This window comes from Vulpes vulpes, chromosome 3 (genome assembly GCF_048418805.1).
Source record: "Vulpes vulpes isolate BD-2025 chromosome 3, VulVul3, whole genome shotgun sequence".
In the NCBI taxonomy this organism is placed as follows: domain Eukaryota; kingdom Metazoa; phylum Chordata; class Mammalia; order Carnivora; family Canidae; genus Vulpes; species Vulpes vulpes.
In genome coordinates, this window is record NC_132782.1 from 61244421 (window position 1) to 61268059 (window position 23639).

At 37.8% G+C, this 23639-nt stretch overlaps 1 protein-coding gene across 2 annotated transcripts in view; it reads left to right on the plus strand.

The window, feature by feature from the left end:
* Positions 1-23639, plus strand: part of LOC140598236 (uncharacterized) — a 128552-nt gene that overhangs the window by 33752 nt on the left and 71161 nt on the right. For both annotated transcript variants that reach the window (XM_072752645.1, XM_072752646.1), the window contains 6 exons: positions 2236-2342; positions 6104-6174; positions 8989-9022; positions 14634-14703; positions 22925-22979; positions 23095-23276. In XM_072752645.1, coding sequence (XP_072608746.1) covers positions 2236-2342; positions 6104-6174; positions 8989-9022; positions 14634-14703; positions 22925-22979; positions 23095-23276 — 519 coding nt within the window. The remainder of the gene's footprint in view (positions 1-2235; positions 2343-6103; positions 6175-8988; positions 9023-14633; positions 14704-22924; positions 22980-23094; positions 23277-23639) is intronic.

Sequence of the window (23639 nt, forward strand, 5' to 3'; positions counted from 1 at the left end):
TTTTTATTGATAAGCTGTTATATTTTTATTTCTGATTTACTCTTTGCCTAAAATACAAAATAATTATAAATAGTAATCACAGTAAAATCTGGAATACTAAGAGGATTTTTAGAAGTGGATATGCCTTACGGGTCCCAGAATTAAGATAATTGAGACGAAATCTGATACTGACTTATTTCATGTAGCGTCATACCCTAAGTCAGTCAGAGGAAGACAGTTGTCATATGGTCGCATTCATTATGTAGATGTTAGAAACAAAACAGAGTATCAGAGGGGAAGTGAAGAAAAACTGAAACAAGACAGAGTGAGGGAGACAGACCTTGAAACTCCTAATCATAAGAACCAACCTGAGTGTCCCTGGAGGGGTTGGTATGGGTGGATGGGGTAACTGGGTGATGGACATTACAGAGGGTACATGATGGAATGAGCACTGGGTGTTACATAAGACTGCTGAATCACAACCTTTTACCTCTGAAACTAATAATACACTATATGTTATTTAATTGAATTTAATCAAAAAGGATAAAATGAGAAAAATCTCATACTGAGCTTTCTAACAGTTAAGATAAAGCTTTATCATTGTATAATAGGAGAAAGTCCAAGGACTATTACTTATTTATTTCTTTTAAATTTTATTTTAATTCAGTTTGCCACAATAAAGTATAACACCCAGCGCTCATGTCATCATTTGTGCCCTCCTTGACCAAGGACTGTTAATAAAATATTTTTTAAAAGAATAGATTTATTCATGAAAGACATTGAGAGAGAGGCAGAGACACAGGCAGAGAGAGAAGCAAGCTCCATGCAGGGAGCCAGATGTGGGACTTGAACCTGGGACTCCAGGAACACACCCTGGGCTGAGGGCAGGAGCTCAACCTCTAAGCCACTCAGATTTCTCAACCACGAACTACTTAGTATTAAGCATTCAATGTTCAGTTGAAGCTTGTTTCTTTTATTTATTTATTCTTTTTCTATTTTTGATTTCTACTAAGCTTTATTTACATATTTTAGAGAGACAGCTTGTACATGCACAGGCTTGGAGGGTTGGGTGAGGGGAAGAGGGAGAGAGTATCTTAAACAGACTTGGTGCTGAGTGCCAGGGGAGCCTAGAATCCAAGGTGGGGCTGGATCTCACCACCCTGAGACAAAACCAAAGGTCACTCAACTGGCTATGCAACCCAGCTACCCTGAAACCTAGCTCTTTTCCTTCAGAGTCCATCTCCTTAGTGACTCAGTGTTTTGTGTTGACATCTGGGATCCCTATACCATTGATAGAAGAGAATCAAGCAAGTTTGTACAACCTGGAGAAAACCCTCACCTTTATTGGAAAGTTTATTGGAAAGCTATATCCCTGAGAACTCTTATTTCTCAAGTATTAATGTTTGCTACAAAAAAAAAAGGAATTGTCAAATGGGGATAAGCAAATGTAAATGGAGTTCATTTGTGCTACATGTATAGTGCGGTTTTGAATATTTCACAAACATAGATGATCATTGAATCTTTCTTCTGGTGTCTTCCAGTGCCTTCCTTCTTGCAAATTATGTATTCTTTGGAATATAATTGAAAAAACACTATTCCAGAGATATCCATTAAAATCAATAACAATATTTTAAATATTAACTACTATGTTTTAGAGAGTGGAGATACAGAGATTAAAAAGTCACCCTGCCTTCGAGAAGCTCTTGGTTTAGATGGTGTGGAATAGAGTGTACCATGGTATATTATGTGAGAGAAGCAAAGATTCTTGGAGCCAGGCAATGTTTGAAGCGAGTTTGTAGAATGACGTCAGATAATCTATGAAGAGGTAGCGGAGGTCTATTTTTTTTTAATTTTACTTTTTAAAAAGATTTTATGTTTTTGAGAGAGACAGAGAGCGAGTGAGCAGGAGTGAGAGCACGGGTGGAGGGGGAGGAGCAGAGGGAAAGGGAGAAGCTGACTCCTTGCTGCAGAGGGAGCCCAAGGTAGGGCTCCCCCCTGAGACCCTGAGATCATGACCTGAGCTCATGAGCTGAAGGCAGATGCTTGACCAACTGAGCCACCCAGGCTCCCTGAGAAAGCAGTCTTTTAAAAAGAAGGAGCAGGGGGTGAAAACACAGAGGGGTGAGAAGGAAGGGGCTAATTTTATTTACTTTCTACAATATATGTTTTAAGTTTAGCGGAATGTATAGAAATTTTAAAAATTAACATGCAAATATATAATTTTATAAATTGTAAGTTGTTTTTGCACTTTTACAGGATGGCCTCACACCACTTTTAGTTGCTCTAAATGAAAACAAAGAGCAAATGGTGAAATTTTTAGTAGGAAAAGGAGCACGTCTACTTGCAGGGGACACGGTGAAAAGGTAGAGTATTCTTTTGTTTTGTTTTTTAAACCTTACTATTTTGTCTTGAGTGGTAATAATTTCTCATGTCATAAATTTTATCTTAATAAGATGATTAAGTTATAGTCATATAGTGAAAAATGTCAGGATGTCATCTCTTAGGTAGAAAGCAATTATTCTGACAGGCCAACATGAACAGTGTATAGCAGAATTCATATTTCTTTGTAATATTGATTGATGTCATTTGAAATAGTTTTTTTGCCATAGGATTTTATATTAAAAGGGTTTCATATTAATATTATTAGTTTGATAATGGGGACTCCCAACTTGTAGTTTACTTCATGACACAATTCTGGATATCTGAACTCTTTTATTAATATTTTTTAAGATTCTGTTTCATACTTTAAAAGATATATAATAAGCATAAGTAGGAGTTGTTTTGTTTTTTTGGATGACTCTTTGCTTTATTACTTTTTGTTGAAGAATACTGATGTTGTCAGATGATCCCGAAGTGGTTACCATTAGCAGATACTCTGGGTTCATCAGTTTTTATGCTTTTTCATGTCCAGTATGTTTTATCATTTTCATTTTTAATTGGAATGGATTGAAGGATGAAAGAGAACCTTAGGTGAATAGACTGTTCCTTTAATGAGGAGAAATCATAGGTGAGTGATAAAGAGAAAAGAGATGGACTTTAGATTCACAGAAGTCTAGGTTTAATTCTTAGCTTGCCTCCTTGCTGGGTATGTGACCTTGGAAACATCACTTACCATCACCAGATACATTTCCTGATATGAAAAGGAGGATAATAATATATCCTTCAAGGGTGGTTGTGTGTAAATAATTATATATATATAATCATGTAATTTAGTGCCTACCACATGCTTAACTTAGCATCATTAACTGCAACTATGACTGTTTTCTTATCATTAGTGTGAATATTACTGTTTTAAGCCTACAGATAGCTTTTATACCGACCTGGCTTCCAGGTGGTTTGGAGGTACAATGTACCAGTTTAAGGAAGAAATGGGGATTTTTAAAATGATTTTATTTATTTATTCATGAGAGACACACAAAGAGAGGCAGAGACACTGGCAGAGGGAGAAGCAGGATCCGGAACTCCAGGATCACGCCCTGAGCCAAAGGCAGACACTCAACCGCTGAGCCACCCAGATGTCGCAAAATGGGGAATTAAAAAAAAAAAAAACCCTTCACCTATTCAGATCAGTGACCTCGGCATCGTTTCTTGTTCATCAGAGGGTTTTAAATTAGCAACTTCTACTATAATACCCAAGTGGAACCAGAGGCTTCTTTTTTTTCACTTCATTTTATCCGTGGGGTTAATTTACAAAAATGAACACTTGGACATGTTAGCGGTCAATTCTGTAGCAACATGTGAGATATTACCCTGATGAAGTATATCAGATTAGGTGCTTAAATACTCTGAGTTCTTAAGGATGAAGTTATCTCTCTGTTATTTTAGACTAGCCCTTATGCTTGCTGTAAAATATGCTGTAAAAGATGAACCATGAAATATAGTCAGTCTTCTCTTTAGGAAGGTTTTCCTAAGATGTATATGGATGGACTGCAGAAGAATATGCTATTATTAATAGTATTAATATGTAAGTGTTTACATTAAAATGCTAGTTATTACTGGGATACCTGGGCAGCTCAGCGGTTGAGTGTCTGCCGTGGACACAGGGCATGATCCCGGGGCCTGGGGATCGAGTCCCACGTCTGGCTCCCTGTGAGGAGTCTGGTTCTCCCTCTGCTGATGTCTCTGCCTCCTCTCTCTCACTCTGTGTGTGTGTGTCTCTCATGAATAAATAAATAAAATCTTTCTTCAAAAGTGAAAATAACTTAAAACTTGCTAGATATTTCTCAACTGAGGTTTAAAATATAGTAAAATAGTGTTACTTCCTATGTAACAGCTGAGAAGGTATAATTTGATTCAGCACTTTGGGATGGCAATGAGTTAGAGCCTATCATCACCCAGAAACGAAGCAAAAGGCTAGAGTAGTTAGAAGTAGCAATGAGTGCAGGATTCTTTATGTCAGGACTCTTGAGACCTTTATGCTTAGGGATCCTCACTGTATCTGTTTCATTCCAACTATAACCCTTCTGCATGGGGTTCACATAGTGTTATACCTGGGTGCTTTTTAAAAAGATTGATTTTATTTATTTATTTATTTATTTATTTATTTATTTATTTATTTATTATTTATTTATATTTATTTATTTATTTAAGAGAGAGCAAGCACAAGTGAGGCGGAGGGGTGGAGGGAGAGGGAGAAGCCGACACTCTGCTGAGCTGGGAGCCCAACACAGGGCTGGATCCTGAGACCATACCTGAGCCAAAGGCAGATGGTTAACTAACTGAACTACCCACCTCAACGTCTGTTTTTACTAACTAGTTACTTGTGTCCTAGGATGTTCAGTTTCATAGAAAACTGTATACTTTTCCTTGTGGGTTATCGCCTATACTTTCCCCCTTGAATTTTCCGAGAACCTAAGGATTTCCCTAAGACCAAAGAGACAGTCCTCTTTCATAAGCCTTTTGGATGGAAAAAAGGACATGCTCATCATTCTGTGGTTTCCTTTGATTCTGTTCCTGCAACATTGCTGTTGAAACTGGTTCTGCAGTCCAGTCATGATTGGCTTTTGCTCATAGGATGCCCTTGCTGATCCTCATTCCTCAGTGCTCATGGTGATCCACACTTAGAATTCAAACTTAGAACCCTTTTTTGTTTATTACATATGCTTATATGCTCAGCTGCTATTCCAAAGCCACCGGCGTGCTGTTCTGGCAGCTGGGCCTTCTGGCTTTAGCCTGCATACACCCTTCCCTTCACACTCAAAAACCTTACGTGGAAACCATATATTAGCCCAGACCTTCATGATGAATTAACCTTCGAGGATTTTGTTTGTCTTTTCTGCTAGCCGACTTTAGTTAGGACCATTCTAAACTATTAAAGAAGTTCAAATAATACTACGAGACTGGACTTTCCTTCCCCTTTGTTCCTACATCTGTACCCGAAGGCTGCTTTATTTATTTTTTTTAAGATTTTATTTTTATTTATTCATGAGAATACACAGAGAGGAGAGAGAGAGAGGCAGAGACACAGGCAGAGGGAGAAGCAGGCTCCATGCAGGGAGCCCGACATGGGACTCGATCCTGGGTCTCCAGGATCACGCCGTGGGCTGAAGGCAGTGCTAAACCACTGAGTCACCTGGGCTGCCCCCCAAGCCTGCTTTAAATCCTGTGGAATACCTTCTTTTATTAGGTCATGGAAGGTTTCATATTGCCCTTCCCAGAGTTGTGGGCATCACCTTGCCTGAGAGGCCACGTTTTGGGTATAATACCTCATTAAATCATCCTAACGGCCTGTAATATAAGATGGTAAGATTCCTGTTTTATAGAGGAAGACTTTGAGTGGAAGAGAAGTGGCTGGTCTAAGAACAAAAAAACTGCTGGTTTTTCGAGCTGGGACTTTGGGATTTGAGACACTTTCCATTATGGCATTCTAACTCTTAGTTTACTGAGCAAAATGCCTTCAACTCATGACTGGTTCACCTTACTTTTGTTTCTCCTTTAATTTTAATTGCATACTTGATAAAAGTTTTTAGAACTAACAAATTTGAAGTACCTATTTGGGTAATTTAAGTTTTGATGTTAACCCTGATATTCTTTGAAAAATCTTAAGAATTTGATATATCTGGTAAATATTTTTCATATCAGTATTTAAAAAGTCTCATTGTTTATCACTCTTTCTTATACGTAGCAGTGACCAACTAATTTCTGAACATAAAGAAGAAATGAAACCTGAAAATTCTTCACAGAATCATGATCTAGGTACGATTTTTTAGAGTGAATTACTTATGGTGGTCCTAACATAGATGAAGTCAGAATAAGGCAGTTTTGATAATGAAAGAGCAATGAAAACAAAATGAAACAAATCCAATGTGTAAATTGCATGGGTGTTTGGTTTCTTAATTTCTTTCTTAATAGTCTAGGATTCAGAATTTGAGAAGTTCTTTTTGGTAATTTAAAATATGAGGCAGTATTGTCTGAAAATAAATTCGTTATCTTATTATTTTTTAGATTTTATTTCTTTATTCCTCAGAGACACAGAGAGAGAGGCAAAGAGAGAGGCAGAGGGAGAAGCAGGCTCCATACGGATGCCTGATGTGGGACTCAATCCCAGAACCCTGGGATCACAACCTCAACCAGTGAGCCATCCAGGTGCCCTCATTATTAGTTATGATACTTAAAATCCCATGGGATATCTTTGTGTAAACAAGGAAAAAAGATGTTCAAGTTAGTATGTTTTATGTTTCCTCTATAAACATGTTATAAAAATTATACTGGTTATACAAATGGCATTTTGACTTTTACAAGTGGATTTCATTTAGTAAATATTATTATAGTGTGATTTGTCTCATTATCTTTAAAACTGGAACTCTGCAATACCTTGCTGGTCCTTTACACAAATGGCAAACAATGAGAACTGCGAAACTTAGCTAGTGTGCAGCAATACCAAGGAGATTGCTTGATTTCTTAGGTGATGACCTATCCTACTTCCGTAGGAAGCCTGTTGAGGAGCACAGGTTATTTTAGATGCTGTTGCATCAACGCAATCTCACTATTAGTGACTTCACTTCTCTTAAGTCAGAATGTGATATGTTGACTTCATTAGGACAATGTTCTCTCCTGTTTGTTGCATAATACTGTAGTTTTTTGGAAATAAGATACTCTGTTATCATTAGTCAAAATATGATCATAATAAATATTCAAAAAGGGCAACTTGGGCTCAACAAATTATAATAAAAGCACAAAAATGTTCGCAGTAACAAAGATGTTATCGTTGCTCCCCAGAGGTGGCACCTAGTGCGTTGCATGGTCTGAAATGTAGGAAGAAACCTTTAACTTAGTGGATCTCTATCACAGAAATTCTTTAGGTTGGCTTTGGTTTTGCAAGTTATAGGAAGCAAAGATGGAATAGAGTTTTGGTCTTTCAAGGTGCTCATAATAGAATAGAGCTGTCTTTGTGTTGTGTGTGTTTTTTTTTTTAAGATTTTAATTTATTTATTCATGAGAGACAGAGAGAGAGAGAGGCAGAGATATAGGCAGAGGGAGAAGCAGGCTCCAGGCAGGGAGCCCGACATGGGACTTGATCCGGGAAGTTGGGGATCAGGGCCTCAGCCAAAGGCAGACACTCAACCGCTGAGTCACCCAGGAGTCCCTGTCTCCTTTCCTGCTTGGCTAATTAGCAACAGCTTCAGGCATATTTTCACATGACAATATCCATGACCAGAAGGACTGTGTTTGTCTCTGTGTTTCGTTTATATAGGAAGAAAACTCAGCCTATAAAACTAACATTTTATAGGCTAGGTAACATGACTTGCTTGTTCCTAAACCAGTCACTGGTAAGTCAGGTACTGTGATTAGCTTAGAATAATCCTTTCTCCTTTTGCAGCTGGGGCAAGACCACATTCTTTGTGTATTGGGACACTAAATATCCAAATAAAGCTGTGGTTCTCCAGCAAGAATGAAGACTATGGAATGGCTGTTGGGGAGGGAGCCAGCAGGGATTGATAGGAGAATTTCAAATAGAAGAGTAATCAGATTAGATTTGAATTAGGGCCCTTTGGTTATGGCATAAAATGGGGATCACCAAGTTTTTCTTAAAAGGGCCAGATAGTGAATATTTTAGGCCCTGGGGTCTCATACTCTGCCATTGTCGTGTGAAAGTAGCCATAGCAATATGTATTGAAATAGATGTGACTGTGCTCCATTCCAACTTTATTTACAGAACCAGATGGCAGGTTGGATTTGGCCTGTGGCCATAGTTTGCAGGCATTTCCTGTGGAGGATAGATTGAAGAATACCAAGTTAAAGATACTGGAAGACAAAGGAAGCTTTTATTTCCTTAGCCAAGTATCATTCCATTTTGAAATTTTCAGCCCTCTCTACTGAACAAGTCAGGAGGCTCAATTCATTCCATTTAAAATGTTGTTCTTTTTCTCGGCCTTATGTCTTTCTCTAGAAAAGGTTTTGAGAAGAGTTTATTTATTTATTTGAAAGATAGCACAAGCGAGGTGGAAGGACAGAGGGAGAGAGAAAAGCAGACTCCCTGAGGGTCTCCACCCAGGACCCCAAGATTGTGACCGGAGCCGAGCCGAACTTTGTGATGAGGTGTTTCATCCTGAACTTAGCAGTCTCCACTGAGGAGCTGGAGAGGTTCCGTCGTGTTCCAGCCAAATATGTCTAGTCTGTTTTAACTGCTCCTAGTAGTGGAAGTCCAGGAAAATCATGCTATTTAAGTTTGCCATTGTCACTTTATGATAATGATTCTGCTGATGATACCATTTCCTGTCAGTCTCATAGGGTTTGGTTACAATAATGGTCATTAGAAACATCCACTTGTATGTACCACATTCTGATAACTAGAATTCTTTTCTTGCATTGCTAATTACAGAGGAGAAAATGAGATTTATTAAAACATTAACTGCCTACCAATAGTACAATTAATATCCACTGTAGTGTGGTTTCCAGGTGTGGTCCCAAAGGAATACTTTTTAACAAGTCATCATCTGTCTTACACTTTTAATATTCTGTATTTTTCTATTGTTGACTTAAAATGTATTTTCCTGCTTTCTTTACTAGTGGCTAAGAAGTCTGAAGAAGTCGCTTTAAGCAGGTAGGACTTTTATGGATTTTTTTAAAATGACGTGTTAACTAAGGAAGTGGAGAGGAAAGGATTTGTTGAGTGTTGTCTTCTGGGCTAGACACTATATTATGTGCTTAATACGTATTACTTATTACTTATTAGTCATTGCAATAGTTTCACCAAGGAGCTGTGTTGTTATAGCCTACTTTTTATTAACTAGTCAGCTGTAGTTCAGGGAGATGGATAAATTGACCCAGGATTCCATAGTTAATGAGTAGCAGACCCATGATTTGAATGTTAGCCTGTGTGGCTCCCACATACATGTTGTGCCCCTCAGCAGCACTGGAATTAAGATACAGATCTTAGATCATCCCAGAATGTCAAATTTCATTACATGTTTTCTTAAGAACCAGGCAAGTCCAAGCATTTTCCTAATATATTTGACACAACTAGTGATAGCTAGAGGTAATTATTGCAGTGGTAACTAGTTTCTTGTTTTTACTGTCAAAGATTTTGGAGTGGATCTCAGTTACCTATGGCCACAGTACCATAGCTTTTACATAAGCAAGCCCTAATCTGGCAAGCTCTTAGATATAGTGACGTCTGCTCTCCTTGAGATGAATGATTTTTCTGAAAGTGAAGGTTATGTAATCTAGGTATAGACCATGTAACGTTAATTAAATTTATCATCTATTTAGAGGGTATTTCTAAACAGTTGTCTATTGACTGAATTCTGAGTCTAATTTTCCCTTTAGGCTGGCACCCTTGATAAGTTCTGTGAAGCTTTTTCTTTTTTTTGTAGACTTTTTTGCTTTTCTCCATGTCCTTTCTATACTCTTTTCTTGATTTTTTGGTAACTTTCTTCTCCAATTTTCTTGCTGTTTCTTTTATTCCATTACGTTTTATCATTTCTGCAGCTAAGGATTCTCCATTTTTCTAAAGACAAAATGAAAAGCAGATAGAATTTCAGGGCTTTAAAGAATCTTAGAGATGTGTTAATCAAAATACTCTCTGATGCTGTAACCCATGTTTAACATCCTTACCATGTGGTTGTTGAAGTGGAGAATTTGAAACTCAAAAGGGATTAAAGTGACTTACTTGAATTTGATAACTGAGAGAAATGAGATTTAAATTTAGATTTTTTCCCTTTTCTCTCATCTTGTAGGTAAGTGATTTAATAAAATAAAGAGAGGGAGTGGGTCTAGTGTACACGAGACGGGAATTAGCAGGAGAGGGCATGTTTCAAGAAGAACCACACTGGGTTGAATAGGAAAAGAGTTTTAGAAATGATGTCAGGACACTTGGGACACTTGATGGGATGAGCACTGGGTGTTTTTCTGTATGTTGGTAAATTGAACACCAATAAAAGTTAATTAAAAAAAAAAATAAAAAATTAAAAAAAAAAAAAAGAAATGATGTCAGAATATTGGGGTTTATGACAAGATAGACAAAGATCAATTACAAAAAGAAAGAACACAAGATATTGGGTGTTGTTTATAAAAGCATATTAAAATAGAGCGTTCAAGAGAGTCCTGAGCAGCATTTCTTTTTGTTGGTTTATTTATTTATTTATTTATTTATTTATTTATTTATTTATTTTAATTTTTATTTATTTATGATAGTTACACACACACAGAGAGAGAGAGAGAGAGAGAGAGGCAGAGACACAGGCAGAGGGGGAAGCAGGCTCCATGCAGGGAGCCTGACTTGGGACTCGAACCTGGGTCTCCAGGATCATGCCCTCGGCTGAAGGTGGCACTAAACCGCTGGGCTACCCAGCTGCCCTACTTCAGAGTTTCTGTTGAGAAACATTAAAATCAGTTGAGCCACTGGCAAGAGTATTTACAGCAAATAGGAATGGGATATCATCGACTTCTACCCCACCTTACAGCAGGCGGGTTAGATCCTCTCAAATAAGGGGGGAATGGAGATTCTGAACTATGTAAATGTATGGCCCAAGGTCACAAGGTCTTGTGATCACTCCACCTCTTTTCGTAATTCTCTGATGCCCTTCCTGTGTATGTGTAGGGTTTGGTGGGGTAGGACTAGCTGTCAGATCAATAACGGAGCTTCATTTGGGTAGTTGGTAAGGTGCCTACATTGAGACGACTGCATGGATGACTCAGACTCCATTTAGCTGGTTCTCCAGGAGCAGGAAATGGCTCCTATTCTTGGTCATTTGAGCCTTTCCTTGTTTTGGGAATCTATGCCTTGACAGGCTAAAAACTTAAACGTTGGAGAGTGCCACTGAGCCCTGCAGAGGAGTAATCCAGGAGTGGGAGCTCACAAAAAGAAAATATTAGGCAGTGTGTGGGGCAATAGAGGCACAGATATCAGGACTATTTTTATAGCAGTCTCTCTTCTTGGGTATCTGAGTGCCCTTGATGATTTTTAAGGCCTTGCTAGTTTATGTGGATGTAAATATGGCAGGACTTGTGAAACTTGGATATTATAGTTTTTAATCTTTTAATCTCTTCAGGAATAGTATTCCCACTAATAACATATAAATTTGTTCTTTAACATCTGTAGATAGTTCCTTTTCAAAATTTAAGTATAGTTGACACAACGTTATGTTGGTTTCATATGTACAACATAGTGATTCAGCAGGTCTATGTTGTTACCCCATGCTTACCACAAGTGTAGCTACCATGTGTTACTGCATATTGCTATTACAATACTATTGACTATATTCCCTATGCTGTACTTTTATCCCTGTGACTTACTATAACTGGAATGCTGAACTCCCACTTCCCTTCACCATTTTTGTCTGTCCCCCACCCACTTCCCTTCTGGCAATACAGAATTCTCTGTACTTATGGGTCCGGTTCTGCTTTTTGGTTGTTTGTTCATTTGTTCTGCTTTTTCGATTCTACATATAAATGAAATCATATAGTATTTGTCTATTTTGCTCTGACATATTTCACTTGGCTTAATACCCTCCAGGTAATCCACATTGTTGCAAATGGTAAGGTTTCATTCTTTTTTATGGCTGAGTAATATTGCTCTCTCTGTGTGTGTGTGTGTGTGTGTGTGTTATACATTTGTTGATGGACACGGGTTACTTTCATATCTTGGCTGTTGTAAATAATGCTGCAATAAACATTGGGGTACATATGTCTTTTCAAATTAGTGTTTTCTTTTTTGGGGGGTAAGTAAGTACCCAGTAGTGGATTACTGGATCATGTGGTATTTCTATTTGTACTTCTTCAAGGAAACTCCATTTTGTTTTTTACAGTGGCTGCCCCAATTTCTATCCCCATCACCAGCTCACGAGTATTCCTTATTCTCTGCATCCTCACCAATATTGTTGTGTGTGTGTTTTTGATTCTAGCCATTTTGACAGGTGGAAGGTGATAATTCATGGTGGTTAACTTTTGTTCAGTTAGCTGTCAGACATTTCAGAGAATTCCTTACCTGTCACACTTAGTTATGGGAACTAAAAATGGGCCTTTACTGGGCATTTCACAGGTTAGGAGAGGTGAAAGCAAAATAGATAACTAAACCCTTTTTAAAAACAGAGGCCAAGGGGCCTCTGGCTGGCTCAGTCGGTTAAGCGACTGCCTTTGGCTTGGGTCATGATGTCAGGGTACTGAGATAGAGCCACATATAGGGCTCTCTGCTCAGCAGGGGCCCTGCTTCTTTCCCCTCCCTCCACCTGCCTCTCTGCCTACTGTGCTCTCACTCTCTCCCTCTCTCTCAAATAAATAAATAAATAAATAAATAAATAAATAAATAACATCTTAAAAAAATAACACAGAGGCCAAATTTTGAAAGACCTGCATTCTGAAAACATTGGTGAAAGCAATTGAGGATGACACAAAGATGTGGAAAGAATTCCATCTCATAGATTGGAAGAGCACCTATTGTTAAACTGTGTATAGGACCCAAAGCAAACTACAAATTTAGTGCAATGCCTACTAAATTCCATCGACATGTTTCACAGAATTAGAGCAAACAACCCTAAATTTATATAGAACCACTGAAGACCTCAAATAGCCAAAGCAATATTGGAAAAAGAAAAACATAACTGGAGATATCTCTATGCTAGATTTCAAGTTATATTACAAAGCTGTAGTAATCAAAACAGCATAGTATTGGCATTAAATGGATACAAAAATCAGTAGAATAGTATAGAAAATCCAGAAATAAACTATAATGATATGGTCAATTAATCTTTGACAAAGGAAGAAAGAATATCCAATGGTTTGAAAAGGCAGTCTCTTCAATAAATGATGCCAGGAAAACTGAATGGGTATATAAAAAATTGAAACAGGACCACTTTCTTTCACTATTTACAAAAATAAATTCAAAATGGTTTAAAGATATAAATATATCACATGAAACCATTTTATCCTTGAAGAGAGCACAGACAATGATCTCTCTGGTATTAGCTGTAGCCAGGTTTTTTTTTTTTTTAATGTCTCCTGAGGCAAGAGCAATAAAAGCAAAATAAACTGTTGGGGCTACATCAAAATCAAAAGCTTTTGCAGTGAAGGAATCAATCCACAAAACTAAAAGGCAACCTTACAGAATGGGAGAAGACATTTGCATATGACATATCTGATAAAGGTTAGTATAAGAATATAAAGAACTGATACATCTCAACACCCAAAACACAATCCAGGTCAAGAACGATCAGAATATATCAGACATTTTTCCAAAGAAGATGTCCAGTTGGCCAACAGACATATAAAAGATGATCAGCATCACACGTCATCAGGGAAATGCAAACAAAACTACAATGAGATAGCGCTGCACACCTGTCAGAATGGCTAAAATCAAAACCACAAGAAACAAGTGTAGGTGAGGATGTGGAGAAAAAGGAACCCTGTTGCGCTTTTGGTGGAAGTGCAAACTGGGACAGCCACCATGGGAAACCATATGGAGGTTCCTTAAAAAGTTAAAAACAGAACTACTAACAATCCAAGAGTTGCACTCCTGCGTATTTACCCAGATATGACAAACCCACCAATTCAAAGGGATACATGCACCTCATGTTTTTACTACAGCATTATTTGAAATCATCAGCCTAAGTGTGCTTGTTGATGGATTAGTGAATAAAAAGTGGTGTGTATATGTTTATATATATACACACACATATATATATACACACACACCAATATACACACACACACACAATGGAATATTCTTCAGCCATTGAAAAGAATGACATCTTGTCATTTGCATGGTGAGACCTAGAGTGTATTACGCTAAGCAGTGTAAGTCAGAGAAAGACAAATATGATTTCACTCCTAAGTAACATGTAAGAAACAAAATAAAAATGAGTGAAGGAGACAGAAAAGATAGATTTACCAAGAAGAAGACTGCTATAGAGAACAAACTGATGGTTACCAGGGGGGATGTTGGTAGGGGGATGGGTGAAATAGGAGATGGGAATTAAGGAATGCACTAGTCATGATGAGCACTGGGTGATGTGTGGAATTACCAAATCATTAAATTGTATATATGAAACTAATGTAACACTGTATGTTAAAGATACTGGAATTAAAAGTAAAATCTTAACCAAAACGAAGCTAAATTTTCGTATTTCAAGAAACTTCATTAATAAACAGCTGACCTTTTCCTCGATTTTTCTTTTAAAAAAATGAACTTGTCTTTGTTTTCTATTTTTGCTGTAAAGTCTTACCCGCAAAGCTGATACTGATGATTCAAGGCCTTCAAAACATGAAGACTTAAGTTCTGGTACCAAGGTAAAGTACTCTCTTGTAAAATTAATTTTCCTGCTCTGAGTTTAGTGTTGTGTATTATTTACTCTTAAAATATAAAGTGGCTTGCCTCCTGTCATTTTATGTTTTTTTAACTTTGTTTTTTTATTGGAGTTCAATTTGCCAACATTTAGCATAACACCCAATGCTCATCCCGCCAAGTGACTCCCTCAGTGCCCATCACCCAGTCACCCCAACGCCCCCCACCTCCCTTTCCACTACCCCTTATTCATTTCCCAGAGTTAGGTGTCTCTCATATTCTGTCACTCTCACTGATATTTTCACTCATTTTTTCTCCTCTCCCTATATTCCCTTTCACTAATTCTTATATTCCCCAAATGAATGAGAACATATAATGTTTGTCCTTCTCAAATTGACTTATTTCAGTCAGCATAATACCCTCCAGCTCCATCCACGTCAAAGCAAATGGTGGGTATTTGTCATTTCTAATGGCTGAGTAATATTCCATTGTACACATAGACCACATCTTCTTTATCCATTCATCTTTCAATGGACACCGAGGGTCCTTCCACAGTTTGGCTATTGTGGACATTGCTGCTAGAAACATCGGGGTGCAGGTGTCCTGGTGTTTCACTGCGTCTGTATCTTTGGGTAAATCCTCAGAAGTGCAATTGCTGGGTCATAGGGCAATTCTATTGTTAACTCTTTGAGGAACCTACACACAGTTTTCCAGGGTGGCTGTACCCATTCAGATCGCTACCAATAGTGCAAGAGAGTTCCCCTTTCTCCACATCCTCTGCAAATTTGTTGTTTCCTGCCTTGTTAATTTTCCCCATTCTCACTGGTGGATGGTGATACCTCATTCTGGTTTTGATTTGTATTTCCCTGATGGCCAGTGATGCGGAGCATTTTCTCATGTGCTTGTTGGACATGTCTCTGTCTTCCTCTGTGAAATTTCTGTTCATGTCTTTTGCCCATATCATGATTGGATTGTTTGTTTCTTTGCTGTTGAGTTTACTAAGTTCTTTATAGATCTTGGATACTAGCCCTTTATCTGATAGGTCATTTGCAAATACCTTCTCCCATTCTGTAGGTTGTTATGTTATGTCAAAAAGTGTGTTGCCTGTGTTCTCCTCTAGATTTCTGATGGATTCCTGTCTCACATTTAGATGTTTCATCCATTTTGTGATTATCTTTGTGTATGGTGTAACAAAGTGGTCCAGTTTCATTCTTCTGCATGTGGCTGTCCAATTTTCCCAGCACCATTTATTGAAGAGACTCTCTTTTTTCCAGTGGATAGTCTTTCCTGCTTTGTCGAATATTAGTTAACCATAAGGTTGAGAGTCCACTTCCGGATTCTGCATTCTGTTCCATTGATCTATGTGTCTGCTTTTGTGCCAGTACCACACTGTCTTGATGACCACAGCTTTGTAGTACAACCTGAAATCTGGCATTGTGATGCCCCCAGCTCTGGTTTCTTTTTTAATATTCCCCTAGCTATTTGGGGTATTTTCTGATTCCACACAAGTCTTAAGATGATTTGTTCCAACTCTCTGAAGAAGGTCCATAGTATGTTGATAGGGATTGCATTAAATGTGTCAATTGCCCTGGGTAGCATTGAAATTTTTCCAATCCATGAGCATGACATATTTTTCCATCTCTTTGTGTCTTCCTCAATTTCCTTCAGAAGTGTTCTGTAGTTTTGAGGGTGGAGACATTTTACCTCTTTGGTTATGTATATTCCTAGGTATCTTATGCTTCTGGGTGCAATTGTAATTGAGATTGACTCCTTAATTTCTCTTTCTTCAGTCTCATTGTTCGTGTATAGAAATGCCCCTGATTTCTGGGCATTGATTTTATATCGTGCTACAATGCCGAATTGCTGTATGAGTTCTAGCAATCTTGGGGTGGAGTCTTTTGGGTTTTCTTTTTCTTTCTTTTTTTAAAAGATTTTATTTATTTATGAGATACAGTGAGAGAGAGAGGCAGAGACAGAGGCAGAGGGAGAAGCAGGCTCCACGGAGGGAGCCCGACGGGGGACTCGATCCCGGGTCCCCAGGATCAGGTGCTGGGCCGAAGAAGGCGCTAAACCTCTGAGCCACCCAGGCTGCCCTCTTTTGGGTTTTCTATGCACAGTATCATGTCATCTGCAAAGAGGGAGAGTTTGACTTCCTCTTTGCCAGTTTGAATGCCTTTTGTTTCTTTTTGCTGCCTGATTGCTGAGGCTAGGACTTCTAGTACCATGTTGAATAGCAGTGGTGAGACTGGACATCCCTCTCTTGTTCCTGATCTTCGGGAACAGGCTCCCAGCGTTTCCCCATTGAGAACGATATTTGCTGTGGGCTTTTCATAGATGGCTTTTAAGATGCTGAGGAATGTTCCCTCTTTCCCTACGCCCTGAAGACTTTTGATCAGGAATGGATGCTGTATTTTGTCAAATGGTTTCTCTGCATCTATTGGGAGGATCATGTGGTTCTTGGTTTTTTCTCTCGCTGACATGATGAATCACATTGATTGCTTTAAGAGTGTTGATGCAGCCTTGCATCCCGGGGATAAATCCCACTGGGTCATGGTGAATCATCTTCTTAATGTATTGTTGGGTCCTGTTGGCTAGTATCTTGTTGAGAATTTTTGCGTCCGTGTTCATTAGGGATATTGGTCTATAATTCTCCTTTTTGGTGGAGTATGTGTCTGGTTTGCAATTAAGGTGATGCTGGCCTCATAGAACGAGTTTTGAAGTGCTCCATCCCTTTCTATCTTTCATAACAGCTTTAGTAGAATAGGTATGGTTTGTTCTTTAAACCTTTGATAGAATTCCCCTGGGAAGCCATCTGGCCCTGGACTCTTGTGTCTTGGTAGGTTTTTGATGACTGCTTCAGTTTCCTTCCTAGTTTGGCCTGTTCATGTTTTTTCTATGTCTTCCTGTTGCAGTTTTGGTAGTTTGTGGTTTTCCAGAAATGCACCATTTCTTCTCGATTGTCTAATTTATTGGCGTAAAGCTGCTCATATTAAGTTTTCAAATTCATTTGTATTTCCTTGGTGTTGGTGGTGATCCCTCCTCTCTCGTTCATGATTTTATTAATTTGAGTCTTCTCTCTCTTCTTTTTAATAAGTTTGGCGAATGGTTTCTCTGTCTTATTAATTCTTTCAGAGAACCAACTCCTGGTTTTGTTGATCTGTTCCACAGTTCTTCTGGTGTCTCCCTATTGAGTTCTGCTCGAATCTTTATTAATTGTCTTCTTCTGCTGGGTGAAGGTTTCAGTTGCTGTTCCTGCTCCAGCTCCTTTAGGTGCAAAGTTAGCTTTTGTATTTGAGTTCTTTCTGGTTTTGGCGCGGATGCTGCTGGTCTTGCGATGTATTTCCCCCTCAGGACTGCTTTTGCTGTATCCCAAAGATTTTGAACGGTTGTATCTTCATTCTCATTAGTGTCCAGGAATCTTTTTAATTCTTCTCTAATTTCCTGGTTGACCCTTTCATCATTTAGCAGGATGGTCGTTTCCTTCCACATGTTTGAAATCCTTCCATATTTCTTCTTGTGGTTTAGTTCTAATTTCAAAGCATTATGGTCTGAAAATATGCAGGGGACAATCCCAATCTTTTGGTATCAGTAAAGACCTGATTTGTGACCCAGTATGTGGCCTATTCTGGAGAAAGTTCCATGTGCACTTTAGAAGAATGTGTATTCAGTTGCGTCTGGATGTCAAGTTCTGTAAATATCTGTGAAATCCATCTGGTCCAGTGTATCATTTAAAGCGCTTGTTTCTTTGGAGATGTTGTCCTTAGAAGACCTATCGAGTGTGGAAAGCACTAGATTGAAGGCACCAAGTATATGTGTATTATTATCTAATTATGTCCTAACTTTGGTTATTAATTTTTGTTATACTTGGCCGCTCCTGCATTTGGGGCATACATATTCATGATTGTTAGGTCCTCTTTTTGGAGAGATCCTTTAGTATGATATAGTGTCCCTCTTCATCTCCTACTACCATATTTGGGATAAAGTTTAACTTATATGATGTCATTTTATGTTTGTAATGGAAGGTTGGTCAGTACATTTTAGAGACATATGGCAAGTTGAAATTTTTCTTTTTTTTTTACTTTGGTAAATCGGCAGAAAAAATAGGTAGGAACATATATAATGACAGCAAACTTTTATTGGGAAAAGCTTTCCCATGTTGGAGGGAACATGACATTTGGTCAGGGATCAGAATTCTTACTGTTGTGATTTTTAAATTATACTAACAGTTAATTTATTGATTCATTTAATGAATTAATTTATTTATTGCTATCATGACTTTTATAATACTCATGCCTAACTGAAATCTTTAGTGGATCCAATTATTGTAGGTTTTTTTTTTTTTTTTTGGATACTTTGCTATGTTGGACATTTTTTTTTATCTTGTTAGCATATAGTTTTACCAAAGAGGACTCGGTTCTCTATTTCTATCCTTTTTGTTACATTTAGACTAAAATAATAGAAATTGTGGAAAATCAGGGATTGTTTCTCACAATTTATAATGCTGTGGTATTCCACTGTGTTTTTGAAATTATTCCATTAAGAGTATAGTTAACACTCTTTATCTAAGTGAAGAATACAAGTATTGCCTAAAACAATAATCAGCTCTAGAAGCGGAGGCTCTTCCTCACCCCATGGTAAAATGTCCATTCTCAGAATTCTTTTATAGTAAAGTGCTAAAAATATCTACTCATAGTCCTTGTGTCCGATGTTCAAATTTAAAATTTTAGATATTTTATAATTATTTACATATTCATTTTAAAGACCCTGCTTAATTTAAGGTAGTAGATTATGTTAGGAAACAGTCGTGCTTCTCCTGGAACACCTAAAATAAGATCTTGCTTGGAAGAAGCAATTTAATATTTTTCGAATGTGAATAAGTGAGCCGACAGATGGAATTCTGTAAAATGGAATGTTATAAGTATTATGCATAATATGTCATAAATATATACATTTAAAAGTAAAGTTCAAATTTATATTTCCTTTTCCCATTTAGGATTTACAAGCTCAAATGAATTATGTTGAGGAAATAAAGAAAAAAATAAGAAAGAAAGTTATGTTTTTTAGTATCCTTCAATTGTCAACTTAGAATTTTAGATAAAAATTCCTCACCTTTTGTTTTTTTAAGCCCATCTATATATTACATTAGATACAGGCTTTCAAGGTATACATTTCTTCTTAGAATTCTCATTACCAGTTCTTATTCCACATGGAAAGTTGATGAGTTTGAAACATTTCTTTTTCAATCTTTTTCTCTCTCTAGTGATAATTTATACCTTCCTGGTTGTGAGAGATGACCACTATCTGAAAAATTTACTTTATGGTGAAAAAAGTAAATTCTTACTTTTTAGATTTTACTTTTTATTTATGAGAGACACACAGAGTGATGTGGGACTCGATCCCGAGACTCCAGGATCATGCCCTGAGCCGAATGCAGACACCCAACCACTGAGCCACCCAGGCATCCCAAAACTAAATTCCTTATTTACAATATTTATAAACAACTGTAGAATAAGAAAAGTCAGTATTATTAGGGATATAGTATAAACAAAAGTCTCTTAATCATTTTTCAATTACATTTTATAAATATATCTATTATATAAATGTTATATGTATATATAAAACAGAGGCGGCTGTTCATTGCATATTCCTCACTATAAATACATACACACACCCACACACACACACACACACACACACACACACACACACACATACACACACAGTGTGGCCTGTGGAAAAAATGGTCAGGTTAGTATTAATACTAATTAATAGTTAATTAGTATTAACTAATAAGTTAATACTAACCTGACCATTTTTTCCACAGGCCTTTTTTAACTTACATTTTTCCCTGCCTTAAACTCATCCTTGACTGGTCACGTCTTATGTTTTTCTTTTTTTCTTCTCCTTCCTGCGTTTTTTAAAGGTTTCATTTATTCATGACAGACACACAGAGAGAGAGAGAGAGAGAGAGAGAGAGAGAAAGAGAGAGAGAGAGGTAGAGACACAGGCAGAGGGAGAAGCAGGCTCCATATAGGGAGCCTGACGTGGGACTCGATCCTGGGGCTCCCGGATCTCGCCCTGGGCCGAATGCAGACACTCAACCACTGAGCAACCATGGCTGTCCCCCCTGCATTTTTTTGTACATGACTTTCCCGTATCCTAAGTTTTCCTTACATGGGGGAAAAAAACAAAACACGTTTCTTTAGTGTCTGTTCTTTCAGTCCATCTCTTTCTATGTTTATTGTCAATATTTTTTATTATGCCTTTCTGTTGTCTGTGTGTGTCTGTGGTTTTCATTCCTGAAGCATTACCCCACAAGCCTTATTATTTTTTCTCACTTTCCGGGAAGGAGCTGATGTTAGACAATCATTTGTCCTTAGCATTTTGACAAACAAAAGCAACTTAAACTGCTTGTAATGCCAACTTGCCCAAATAAATACCACTAAAAACTAAATTTTAATATTTTCTCTTATAAGCGATCGTCATGCCATTATAAATAATGCAAACACATTTAAAAATTTAAATATAATAAAATAATTAATTTTAAAAAATATTGTATTCATTTATTCATGAGAGAGGTAGAGACAGAGGCAGAGGGAGGAGAAGCAAGCTCCATGCAGGGAGCCTGATGTGGGACCCTGGGATCACACCCTGAGCCAAAGGCAGATGCTCAACCACTGAGCCACACAGGCGTCCCAATAAAGACATTTCTTATTGTTAGTTTTTTTTTTAAGATTTTATTTATTTATTCATAGAGACAGAGAGAGAGAGGCAGAGACACAGGCAGAGGGAGAAGCAGGCATCATACAGAGAGGCTCATGTGGGTCTCAATCCCGGGTCCCCAGGATCACGCGCTGGGCTGCAGGCAGTGCTAAACCGCTGCGCCACTGGGGCTGCCCTTATTGTTAGTTTTTTGAATTTAAATTACCTAGTGATAAATTTTTATTTTACGACATTTTGGTAAAGAAAGTATTTAAAATTTCTTTTAAGTTTTTTTATTGATTCATGATAGACATAGGGAGAAAGAGGCAGAGAGAGACACAGGCAGAGGGAGAAGCAGGCTCCATACAGGGAGCCTGACTTCGGACTCGATCCCGGGTCTCCAGGAATCACACTCTGGGCCAAAGGCAGGCGCTAAACCACTGAGGTACCCAGGGATCCCCTTTTTAAAATTTTTTAATTCAAATTAATTAACATATAGCGTATTATTAGTTTCAGAGGTAGAATTCAGTGATCCATCAGTTGCATACATCACCCAGTGCTTCAAGGGCCCTCCTTAATGCCCATCACCCAATTACCCCATTGCCCAACCCTCTCCCCTCCAACAACCCTCAGTTTATTTCCTATGATTAAGAGTCTCTTACGGTTTGTCTCTCTCTCTGATTTTTATCTTATTTTTCCCTCTCTTCTGCTATGCATCTCCATTTTGTTTCTTAAATTCCACATAGGATTGAAATCATATGGTATTTGTCTTTCTCTAACTTATTTCACTTAGGATAATACTCTTAAGTCCCATCTATGTTATTGCAAATGGCAAGATTTCATTCTTTAGGATGGCTGAGTAATATTCCATTGTATTTATACACACCGCATCTTCTTTATCCATTCATCTGTCAATGGGCATCTGGCTTTTTCTGTAGTTTGGCTATTGTGGTCATTGCTGCTTTAAACGTTGGGGTGCCGGTACCCTTTCAAATCACTATGTTTGTATCCTTTGGATAAATACTGAGTACTGCGATTGCTGGGTCATAGGATAGCTCTATTTTTTTCCCTAAATTTTTATTTACTTATGATAGTCACAGAGAGAGAGAGACAGGCAGAGACATAGGCAGAGGGAGAAGCAGGCTCCACGCACCGGGGCCCGACGTGGGATTCGATCCCGGGTCTCCAGGATCGCGCCCTAGGCCAAAGGCAGGCGCTAAACTGCTGTGCCACCCAGGGATCCCGGATAGCTGGGAATTTTTATTTAACTTTTTGAGGAAGACTGTATAATAATCAGGGGTAAGAAAAGTAACATTTTGGGACTATTAAATCTCTTATAATCTTCACCTCCATGAGAAAATGTAGGTTAGTAAATGGCGGAACTGAGATTTGAATCTATATTTGAATGATCTCCAAAACCTGTGTTCTTTTTGTAATGGCGTTCATTTGGTAATGCTGAATATTACAATTATTTTTACGAAATGTGATACTTGTAATTCTGAAAACTATCAATTTTTTTTCTAGACTGTCCCGGAACTAAACTTAAGAAAGCTAGTGGCTGGTTTTCGGCGACCCAAGAGTAAGCTATTTGAAGATTTGTGTTATTCCCTGAGTTTTGTCCATTTTTGTGTTATTTAGTAATTCATAGTTACAGATATCTTCATGTGCTCTTTACTTTGTTTTTCACTAAATAGGAGCAAAATGTGGTCTTGTGAGCCAAGAAGATAGACCTTTATTTGCTGACAACAATTTTGCAAGGGAAGATAAGACTGAAACTCTTTGTAAACCATCAGTCAGTGTCTCTGACTATTCTCCTCTTGCTTTTGTATCACCTGACACTCCTCAAAAGTCTTTAGCAATGCTTGGTGTTACAAAGGTAAGTTGTTTTGAACTTTGTCCCCCATGTTTTTTCACATACCATCCTCTTGATATCCTTAAAATGAAAAGAATCTAAGGGAGAAATCGAAGCCCTCAAGAATATAAGAGAAAACAGTGGAATAACAACAGAGAAGTAAGTACTGGGTTGAGATTTATTATGGTTGGTGGGAATAAACAAATCTTAGGTATGTCATTATGGAAGGAAAGAATTAGAAAGCAACTGGAAAGAATAGCTCGATGGATGTGAAGATGAGGGAGGGGTTGTGGGGTAAGAATTCATTTAATAAGGATGAGATGAATGTAAAGATAGGAGAGTTTAGAGAGATTATTATTAAAAACACAACAGTAGTGAGGCTAAGGT